The sequence below is a fragment of the Hypanus sabinus genome, chromosome 6 (genome assembly GCF_030144855.1).
Source record: "Hypanus sabinus isolate sHypSab1 chromosome 6, sHypSab1.hap1, whole genome shotgun sequence".
Classification (NCBI taxonomy): domain Eukaryota; kingdom Metazoa; phylum Chordata; class Chondrichthyes; order Myliobatiformes; family Dasyatidae; genus Hypanus; species Hypanus sabinus.
The window spans coordinates 126,087,151-126,098,840 of NC_082711.1; the positions used below are offsets into that span (position 1 = coordinate 126,087,151).

General features: G+C 42.3%; 1 protein-coding gene and 1 pseudogene across 1 annotated transcript; both read right to left on the bottom strand.

Moving 5' to 3' along the window:
* Positions 1-9,686: 9,686 nt before the first annotated feature.
* LOC132395191 (histone H3, embryonic-like) lies at positions 9,687-10,176 on the bottom strand (annotated as a pseudogene).
* A 543-nt stretch (positions 10,177-10,719) lies between these two features.
* LOC132395192 (histone H4-like) lies at positions 10,720-11,031 on the bottom strand. The gene has a single exon (XM_059971483.1). The coding sequence runs from the start codon at positions 11,029-11,031 to the stop codon at positions 10,720-10,722; it is 312 nt and encodes a 103-aa protein (XP_059827466.1).
* Between the last annotated feature and the right edge of the window lie 659 nt (positions 11,032-11,690).

Here is an 11,690-nt window from a genome sequence, read left to right on the forward strand (position 1 = left end):
GTGGGCCCTGCCCCAACCGCTGCAGCACACCGCACACCACTGCTTGCCAACTATAGTAAGAACCATGTATCCCAACTCTCTGTTTTCTGTTGATTAACCAATCCTCTATCCATGCAAGTACATCAGCCTCAAATGTATGCATTCTTATTTTATTGCTGTTTTTTTATTTCGTACCTTATTGAACACCTTCCAGAAATCCAGGTACATAATATCCATCTGTTCCCGCTTTCCATTACACTCATCGTATCCTCAAAGAACTCCAGTAAGTTTGTCGAACTGGACCTGCTTTTGCTGAATCCATGCTGCGTTTGTCTGATGGAGCGATTTCTTTACAGAAGCTTCACTATTTCTTTAATGATAGCTTCAAGCATTTTCCGAACTAGAGATGTTAAAGTAACTAGCCTATGTTTACCTTTTGCCTATATCCTGTTTTGAACAGTGACGTGACATTGACCATCTTCCAATCCGCTGGGACCTGCCTAGAGTCCAGACAGTTTTGTTAAGTTATCACTAAAGCCGCTGTTACATACTCGTGACACATGACAGTGGTGCCCTTGTCATATGACTGGGGTTGAAGCTGTACTGGACTTGAGGTGATGGTCTTGTGATGGTGGTGGTGACGTCAGTTTCCCGCCAGTAGAGATCATGTGACGGGTTTTTTTTTTACAGGTTATAAAAGGTTGACCCCACCCTGTGAGGAGGGGCAGTTCGTGGCTAGATTTGCCAAGTTGGCTTCATGCCACTGCGTGTTTGAAGTGATGACGCAGTTTAGTTGAAGGATGAAGTTTTTATTTAATGCCTAAAGTTTAAAAGGTTAATGCCAACAGGTTCTTTATGATTCTGTTAGTTTGAGAATTAAAGGAGAGTGAAGATTCAAGGTTGGAAGTTAAAGATCGAGGAGAATCGCTTTCTACGGTGAAACGGGGGCGACCTTTGTTTGATCCTTATTTGGAAGGATTTCGTTGACTATCTTCGTGTTAATCCCTAGGTTTACCTAGAAAAGATTGAAGGTAGTGGAGAAGGAAAGGTCAGTGCCTTTAAGCCGTTCTGTTTCGTGAATTCTTCGTGGGAATTTTGACGTCGGGAATCGAAGCAAGCGACGTGAAAGAGAACTTAAATCGTCCTGTAAAGTCTCTCCTTTTAAATGGACTGTGAGCATATCGAACTTTTGGCAATATCACTTTAAGAACTGTTTTGGAATATCACTTTACGAACTGTTTGAACAGCCGCTCAGCAGCTGTTTCCGGTTACGGTAGTGTTTGTTTACTTTTGGGGGGTTTGTTTTCTGTGTTTAATAAACGTGTTGTTTGTTATAAGAAACCCTTGCCGAACTCGTATATTTATTGTTGCCTGAATACGTAACATTAAATATGGGGGCTCGTCCGGGATTGAATTTTTTGAGTTTACATGCTTGCTAACTTTTAAATCGGTGTTTTGGAAACGGGGATTACTCGGTTCTTTTGTTTGGCTTGTTGTGGTATTCGGCAGCAATGAATATTGATGAGTTTCTGGCTTCGCCAGCTGCGGAGGTGTTGGCGAAGGTGAAAAAAACTGAGGGGTTTGAGATAGCTAGTAGATTGCGATTTAAAGGTATTTTGCAGACTACTTCTAAGGCTGTGATACAGAGAAAAATCGCGTCACACTATGTGGATTCGGGTGTTTTTGATGAATTGATTTTAGAGTCGTTTCAAATAAGTAATCTGGAGATGCAGTTGCAAATCGAACAAATGAAATTGGAGAGGTGTAAATTGGAGGCAGAACAAAAGAAGAGAGAATTTGCATATGCAATGGAGGAATTAAGGATTGGAAATCAGTCTTCTGGTTCTAAAAAAACGTTTGTTGCTAGTCAAGAAATTAAATTGGTCCCTCCATTTAGTGAAACAGAAGTGGAAAGGTATTTTCAACATTTTGAAACTATTGCTCAGATGTCAGAGTGGCCGAAAGATAAATGGTCAGTGTTGTTACAGAGTGTAATTAAAGGCAAAGCACAACAAGTTTACACAGCTTTAACAGCTGCGCAAGCACTTGATTATGATATTGTAAAGAGTCATATTTTAAACGCATATGAGTTAGTCCCAGAAGCATATAGGGAAAGATTCAGAAGTTTGAAAAAGTCTGTGGAAAAAACTTATGTGGAATTTGCCTATGATAAAGCTATGTATTTTGAGAGATGGGTTTCTTCTAAAAATGTAAATGGGGACTATGATACATTGAGAGAGCAGATTTTAATGGAGGAATTTAAAAGAAGCATTCCTGTTGAAGTAAGGACCTACTTAAATGAGAAGGATACTGATAAATTGCAGGACTGTGCTAGATTAGCTGATGAGTATGTTTTGATCCATAAGAACAAATTTCCTCAGGGCAGAATTTTTAAGAGGAAAAATAACACGGAGACTCCAGGTAAATTTGAAATTAAATCGGAGGTTAATGAGAAAGTTGATGAGAAAGGAAAGTCTGTAAAGGAAAGACAGTTTGGTCTTACTTGTAACTATTGTAAGAAGCCTGGCCATGTAATAGCTAACTGTTTCAAATTGAAAAAGAAAGAGAAGGAAGCAGTTCCAGATGCTTGTGTGCAACATACTGAAGCACCTGTAAAGTTACAGGGTTTGATAACCATAAATGAGGCTTTGTTAGAGTCTGACCAAGTTAGAAAGGGATATGATCATTTTGTAACTGAAGGGTTTGTATCCTTGAAAGAAGGATCTACTCTGGTGCCAATAAAAATCCTTAGGGATACTGGTGCTTCTCAGTCATTGATGTTAGTGTGTTGAAGTTTGATGAAGAGTCTGATACTGGTGAGGTAAATTACATAAGAGGTGTTGGAAGTGATTTTATGCCTGTACATTTACATAAAGTAAATTTAAAGTCAGGGATAGTTACAGGATTTGTTAAAGTAGGATTACAGCATAGCTTACCTGTGAAGGGTATTTCTTTATTGTTAGGTAATGACTTGGCAGGTGGACAAGTTTTTCCTGAAGTGCATTTGACAATGGAGTCAGAGGAACCAGAGTTGAATTCTAACACAGATTCTTCCTGTGTTGTGACTAGAGCTATGGCTAAAAAGATTGATGCGCAGAATGAGGTTGTTATTCAGGACTGTTCAACTCAGGATTCGGGTTTTGAGGATGTGTCAGAGACTTTCCTATCTTCGTTGTTTGAACAAGATTCTGGGAGTAAGTCTGACTATAAAGATTTATCTTTGTCTAGGATGAGGATGTTTAAGCCTGGAGATAAGGTGTTGGTTCTTTTCCCAGTGCAGACAAATCCTTTACAAGCTAGATTTCATGGTCCTTATGAAACTGTGTCTAAAATCAATGATGTGGATTACGTGGTAAAAACTCCAGATCGTAGAAGGTCAACACAACTTTGCCATATAGATATGTTGAAACCATATTTTGAGAAACAATCTGATACTGTGACTGTTGTGGTTAGTGAGAATGAGTTTGATTTAACTAGGAACATGATAGATGATTCATCTGACTTTCATTCTAAATCCAACATTGTTTCTGTTAGGTTACCAAATTCAACCATTCTGGAAAATATTGATGAAAAATTAGCACATTTACAGTTAGAGCAGAGACAACAGATGAAGGAGTTGATTTTTAAATATAGGGAGTTGTTTCCAGATGTTCCGAGAAGGACTACTATAGCTTCACATGATGTAGATGTTGGGGATGCCAAACCTATTAAACAACATCCATATAGGATGAACATGGAAAAATGTGAACTTGCTGAGAAAGAAATTGAATATATGTTAGAGAATAATATCATTAGACATTCTAACTCGAATTGGAGTTCGCCATGTGTTATGGTGCCAAAGCCAGATGGTAGTATTAGGTTTTGTACGGATTATAGGAAGGTGAATGCTGTAACGAAAACAGATGCATATCCAATTCCTAGAGTAGATGATTGTGTAGATAAAGTTGGAAAGGCAAAGTTCCTTACAAAGATTGATTTATTGAAAGGGTATTGGTGTGTTCCATTAACGGACAGAGGTAGAGAGATTTCTGCATTTGTAACTCCATCTGGGTTATATGAGTATAATGTTCTTCCATTTGGGATGAAGAATGCCCCAGGTACTTTCCAGAGGATGATTAACTTTGTGATTCAGGGATTGAAAGATACTGATGCTTATATTGATGATTTAGTGACAGGAAATGATACTTGGGAAGCACACATTATTGCGATGGAGAAATTGTTTGAAAGGCTTTCAAAAGCTAACTTAACTATTAATTTAGCTAAGAGTGAATTTGGACATGCCACTGTGACTTACCTTGGTTATGTTGTGGGTCAAGGTAAGGTAGCTCCTGTTCAGGCAAAAGTTCAGGCAATTTTAGAGATTCCCACTCCAACGGGGAAAAAAACTCTCAGAAGGTTTTTGGGAATGGTAGGATATTATCGGAAATTTTGTAAGAATTTTGCTAATGTTGCCCTTCCATTAACTAACCTTCTGCGGAAGAATGAGAAGTTTGTATGGACGGTGCCTTGTCAAGAAGCATTTGAAAAATTGAAAACAATGATATGTCAACAACCTGTGCTTAAGGCACCTGACTTTGGAAAACCTTTTTCATTGGCTGTGGATGCTAGTGATGAGGCTGCAGGAGCAGTATTAATGCAAAGGAATGAGGGTGATGAGGTTGATCATCCAGTAGCTTACTTTTCTAAGAAATTTAATAAGCATCAAATAAATTATTCGACAATAGAGAAAGAATTGTTATCTCTTGTTTTAGCTTTGGAATATTTTGAGGTATATGTTAGTACAACTCAGAAACCACTTATTGTTTACACTGATCATAATCCGTTAGTTTTTCTGAGTAAGATGAAAAACAAAAACAGAAGGTTATTAAATTGAAGTTTGATGTTACAAGAGTACAATATTGTGATAACTCATATTAAAGGTAAAGATAATGTGGTTGCTGATTGTCTATCTCGATGTTGAATGTACACTGTAATTTTTTTTTTGGAGTGTTTTTTTTTCAATTGTAACACTCCTACTGTATTGTGACTTATAAGCTGTTATATGATGGTGTTGTGTATTGTGTATGTTATAAAATTTATACCTTTGTTTTTCTTGTAAGCAATTGTTAAAAATTTTTGTTCTTGTCAGACCAAAAATGTTTTTTTTTGGAGGGAGGTGTTACATACTCGTGACACATGACAGTGGTGCCCTTGTCATGTGACTGGGGTTGAAGCTGTACTGGACTTGAGGTGATGGTCTTGTGATGGTGGTGGTGACGTCAGTTTCCCGCCAGTAGAGATCATGTGACGGGTTTTTTTTTACAGGTTATAAAAGGTAGACCCCACCCTGTGAGGAGGGGCAGTTCGTGGCTAGATTTGCCAAGTTGGCTTCATGCCACTGCGTGTTTGAAGTGATGACGCAGTTTAGTTGAAGGATGAAGTTTTTATTTAATGCCTAAAGTTTAAAAGGTTAATGCCAACAGGTTCTTTATGATTCTGTTAGTTTGAGAATTAAAGGAGAGTGAAGATTCAAGGTTGGAAGTTAAAGATCGAGGAGAATCGCTTTCTACGGTGAAACGGGGGCGACCTTTGTTTGATCCTTATTTGGAAGGATTTCGTTGACTATCTTCGTGTTAATCCCTAGGTTTACCTAGAAAGGATTGAAGGTAGTGGAGAAGGAAAGGTCAGTGCCTTTAAGCCGTTCTGTTTCGTGAATTCTTCGTGGGAATTTTGACGTCGGGAATCGAAGCAAGCGACGTGAAAGAGAACTTAAATCGTCCTGTAAAGTCTCTCCTTTTAAATGGACTGTGAGCATATCGAACTTTTGGCAATATCACTTTAAGAACTGTTTTGGAATATCACTTTACGAACTGTTTGAACAGCCGCTCAGCAGCTGTTTCCGGTTACGGTAGTGTTTGTTTACTTTTGGGGGGTTTGTTTTCTGTGTTTAATAAACGTGTTGTTTGTTATAAGAAACCCTTGCCGAACTCGTATATTTATTGTTGCCTGAATACGTAACACCTCTACGATAACTTCTGTCATTTATTTCAGTACCTGGGATACATTCCATCAGGACCAGGGGACTTATTGACCTTCAAGCCCACTAGTTTGTCATCGCTGACAATAAAAGCCAAAGGCAGCATAAAAGAACGTGAGAGGGCAGAGAATATCACAAAAATTAGTGCAAAGCTAAAGGATTTGTAAACTTAATAAAAAGCATCAGGAAAACTAAAATAACAATATGGAGAGAACGTATGGATTATGAAAATAACAGGCCAATAATTTAAAGTAAGGTACTAAAGGATTTTCTTTCAAATTTTTAAAGAGTAAAAGAGAGGCAAATATGCATCAAGTTTCAGATTTCCCGTTCTAACCTTCGGAATCACATCACTCCCGGATCCTCTTTTTGCATTGTTTAGCATTCTATATTCCTTATTTTAACTGTTTTTTTATTAATTGTTTTGTGCTGCTGTAACACAACGACAAATTCATGACATATTTCAGGGATAAGAAACATGAATTTGATTCTGATACTAATCACCTTCACTGATCGATGCCAGTGTATAAAAGCCATTTTAATGAGTTGGGATAACCTCACTCAACTTTATTCACCCCAGCACTAGAAGGTTGCCGCCGATTGCAGGGGGATCTTGATCAATTAGGGAAGGGTGCCACAGTGTGGCAAAACCATTTCAATACAGATAAATATGAGGCGATGCATATTGGAAAGTCAAACCAGCGTAGAAATTACACTGTGAATGATCGGTCATTAGGGAGTGTAAAGGGCCGGAGAGGCTTAGGGGTAAAGTACACACATGGTTCATTGAAAGTGGTGTCACTGGTAGACAGGGTGGTGAAGAACGAGGTTTAACAGATTGTCTTCATTAGTCAGGGGTTTCATTATATCAGTTGGGTCATTATGTTACAGTTGTGTAAGTGATTGGAGGCCACACTTACAGTTTTTGTGTACATGTCTTGCACCGTAATAGGAAACGTGGTTAAACTGGAGAGAATGTAGAAAAGATTTCCATGGATGTTTTCCGGACCTAAGGTTCTCAGTTACGCAGAGAGGTTGGCCAGACAATGTCCTTTGTCCTTTATTCCTTGGAATCAGAATCAGGTTTATCATTGTGTTATATGATATGGCATCTGTTGTATTATTTTGACAGCAGTCCAGGGCTATGACGGTGCAGATGTGAAGATTGTGGCAGCATAAACAAAAAAGATTCTGAGAATCGAGTGACACGCGGACAAATTGCTGGAGGAACCCAGCAAGTCAGGCAGCATGTACCATTAGAGTACTGATGAAGGGTCTCGGCCCGATATGTCGGCTGATTCTTCCCACCATTGATGCTGCCTGACTTGCTGATTTCCGCCAGCATTGTGTATCTGTATTGTGTCAGAGAGAGTACGTTAAAGGAGCGGGCGGTTTTGACTAGTGTCCTTGTGTTTGTGGGTCCGAACACATAATACGATTTCCCAGCGCCTCCTGTAGAAAAAGAAAATATTTCTCTGTTACAGGATCGCTCCACTCCCCAGCTCAGTCCCGAAAGGGAATTAACCTCAAACTTTTAGTTAGTTTCAATATTTCAGTCATAAAGCAGAGAACAGGTCAACGGGCAAGATCACAGGTAAAATAGCTGCAATCGGATAAAATAGAAAGTGTTTTCTTTAGTCCCGATGAAGCTTCCTTTCCAGGGAATATTCCGGCCTCAGTGACGGACAGTTACTAGTCTGAGTCTCCGGAATGTTCTATTTTAATTGGAATCGGCTAGTTTCTGAGGAGAGAGAAATCCTGAAAAATGAAACCGCCGGGACCTGACAGCAGGATGTTTCCACCCCGTCTGCACGCTGAAATTAAATGCCTCTGTGCTGCCGCCTTTCTCTTCATTTCTCAATCAGTTCCGAGTGTGAGAACGATTTTTCAGAGTCGCCGACATGACCGAGACAGCACCCGCCGTCGTAAAGAAGACTCCCAAGAAGAAGGCGGCCGGCCGGCGCAAACCAACCGGTCCGAAGCTGAGCGAACAGATCGATAAGATTGTGACAGGCTGTCGTGATAGGAAGGTTATGTCCGGTGCGGGAATCATGAAGGCTCTGTCCGGCAGCAGTGTCGACGTGGTGCAACGTAGCGCCCAGATCAGGATGAGAACCATGGAGAAAGTGGAAAGCGGCTCCTTTAGGATCCTTTAAATCAGGTAAAGGAAACCGTGTCGTGGAAGTGGTGAGAAAGCGAACAAGCCATCGGCTAAGAAATTAGCCATCATGTCGTCTCCCAGAAAGAAGCCTGGCGCTAAGAAACCAGCGGCTATAAAGCGGGAACAAAGAAATCAGTGGCTGAATAAACGCCAACTATGAAATCCGCAGCTAAGAGAGCGGCGAAGCCTAAGAGCCCCAAGAAACTCGCAGCGTCAAAGCCAAAGGCGGCCAAGAAGCCGAAGTCGAAATCTGCGAAACCCAAGAAGACAGCAGTCAAAAAATGTACTGATAACGCAGCTTTTGTAAGTATCTGAACCCAACGGCTCTTTTCAGAGCCATCCACATCTCAGAAAAGAGCTGATCCTTAATATTGTGATTCCAGCGCTGTATCCAACTATGATTTCCGGTGAACATCGCCCATAAAGCCCGAGATTCCGGGTACCTCACCTACGTTCTGTGCGGCCGAGCCGTCCCCAGTCTCTGAAGTGAAACATCGATGTCCGAACTGGGTTTGTGTGTGTGTGTGTGTGTGTGTGTGTGTGTGTGTGTGTGTGTGTGTGTGTGTGTGTGTGTGTGTGTGTGTGTGTGGTAAAGAGAGACATGAGGTGTGTGGGTGGAGGGGTGTGTTGTCGCCCTAGTTTCTTCTCCCACACCGGGAGGGAGTGACTGAGACATTGACACCAACAGAGATCCCGCGACTCCCAGCCCATAGCGCAATTCGGCTGAGTTGATTGCGAGCTGCTGAGTCCTTTGTGAGCGGGATTGAGGTAGGGATCGCTCTCTGGGGATTGAATGCAGGGGAGGCAATTTGATAGCATTGCCGACAGACCTTCATTAAAGTACCAGCGCGTCTAAGAAATGACGAGTAGCGTTGTATTTCGAAAACCCGTTGGTAATTGGCGGTTGTACACAATGGGGGCGGAGCTGGAAGATGAGAGGTCGCTCGTTGCTGTCACTCTGAATGAAACATCGCCTCCGGCCAAGGGAAAGGAGTCCGAGGCTCTAGAGTATTCACGTTCAGTCTGTCTGAATGGCATCACTTACAAAATGATTTACATCATTTACCTCTTTTATTTACAAAAAAACACGTTTATTTACTCGAAATACAAACATCAAATATTACAAGACCGTGTGGGGAAATGAAAATAGGAAAATCCGATTACTACTAAACACAAGTCAATTGGCTGTGGGAGGGTGCATCGTTCCCGTTCCAAGGATAGTCAAGCCCGAACAAATCCACGTGGAGAGAAACTAATAAAACTGCAGCAGCCACACCAGCTGTGTGCCAAAGAAGTGAATGGTCAGGAGAAACCAGAACAGCCGATGGTCGTGGTAAATGAGGAAGATTGGGTGGGTTGGAACCTCTGTGGAAAACAGAAAAGGCCCATTCAACATTCCCAAAGCTCACACAGAAGGAGGGAAGGGGGATATTAAACATCGCCAGAATAATACAGGGAGCAGGACAGCCCTTTCCTTTGCCGTAGTTGTGGCTCTTAAAAGAGACTTTGGGTTCACGGTAAAGATTCCGTTTAGGCGCGCTGTCCCGGGATGCGGCGAGCCAATTTGTGTCTTTGGGCATCATGGTGACTCTCTTTGCGTGGATGGTGCACTGGTTAGTGTTCTGAAGGAGCCCGACCAGGTAAGCCTCGCTGGCCTCGACGGCCGAGCTGTGGAAGGTAAGATAGGTTTTGAAGTTCTGAGCGATCTCCCGCACCAGGCGCTGGAAGGGAAGTTTGCGGATGAGCAGCTTGGTAAATTTCTGCTAGCGCCGGATCTCCGTCAGAGACACGGTACCAGGCCGGTAGCGATGAGGCGTCTTCGCTGCACCGATGACAGGAGCGCCCTTCCGCGCCTGTATGGACCCAACTGTTTGCGAGGAGCATTTCCGCCAGTCGTTTTGCTCTGATTGTCTCGGGCTATTCTGCTTCTGACGTGAGAATACAGTCTGAAATGCAGGAAAAGAATGTCGAAACGGGCTCCAGGACAGACTTTTATACAGTTAGAGAAGGGCGGTCCCATTGTCTCTGACTGCCAATAAACGGTGTCTATAAGCGGAGTTCAGTTGCTGCGATTGGTTCAATCCTTCATTCATCTCCCGCAGAATGGTAGCGAATATTTATTTGATAGTCGGACAACAGCCAATCAGAATACAGTGTGATTGGCGCAGGATTAATTTCAATCGCCCGCTAATTACAGAGCAACCAGCTCCGTTTCCCCAAGCGGAATATCTGATTTCAGTTTCATGTAATAAGAAATGTAATGCTCACATTCCTCAATTAGTTGGAGTTGAATATATGCCTATATACAGGAATCGCTTCTCGAAGTGAGAGGGCGAAGAAAAGGATCAAGATCGATTTTAATTTCAATGCATTCACTGAGGTTTTGCGGGAGTCACCAACTGGAAAGGCAGAATCGCAGATATATTTCCAGCGGAACCGATGAATCTGTATTAAAATGTAACACTTCTGAATATATCCACTGACAATAATTAAAAGTAAATAATGGCGGTGCGTGGCTCTTAGAAGATCCTTTGTTTTGTTCGCTGGAGAAAATAGGAATGTTTCAGCCGCCGAAGTAATAGAGACTGCGGCCCTGACGTTTCAGAGCGTACACCTCATTCATGGCAGTGGCATTATTGCGCTTGGCGTGTTCAGTGTACGTAACGGCATCCCGGATCACTTTCCCCAGGAAAATCTTCAGCACCCCACGGGTGTCCTCGTAGATCATGCCCGAGATCCGCTTGACGCACCCACGGCGAGCCAAACGACGGATGGCCGGTTTGGTGATAGCCTGGATGTTATCACGGAACGCTTTACGGAGCCGCTTGGCCCCACTTTTGCCCCGTCCTTTACCTCCTTTCCCTCTGCCAGGCATAATGCTGCTTTACTCAGGTAACTACTCTGTGAGACATTCAATGCTGCCGGCTCCTTTTATGCACAGCGCCCCGACCTGCCCGAGAAACGCGCAGAAAAAAGGAGGCGGAGAGGTGCGGAAAAGGTGTCAGAGTGACGTACAGAGCTGAGGCCGGCCTCTCATATTCCATCTGCTCCCTCACTTTACAATAACCTCCAATTAGCAATCCGGATAAACTCCCAATCACACTGCGTACGTACTGAAGGTTTCGGCGATTTGCAGATTATCCTTCTCCGAATTATAGAGAGTGCTTTGTCCTTTCCCAAATTATAAGGGACTAGCAGGGAGATGAGAACCACACCATGTGGGACGGTGGAGGGCAAGAAAGAAAGTATGAAAAGGCACCCGGAAGAAGATAGAAAACCAGGGGCATGTTAATAAACTGAGAGGTTTTAGAAACAAATAGGTTGATGGATTGTGCTGAGGTGCATAACAACCAATTTGTTACAGTAGGGGTTTTTTCCTACCCAGCATTGATTGGAACTGCTCAATGCAAGAAGCTTAGATTTTCAGTATATCCAAGAGTGGTTTCTGAAACTTCATTTGCAGAACCCAACAGGAGGAGAGATCCTGCGGGAAAGGAGTCAGGACATTTGACAGCTAAGGGTCTGTCAACATTT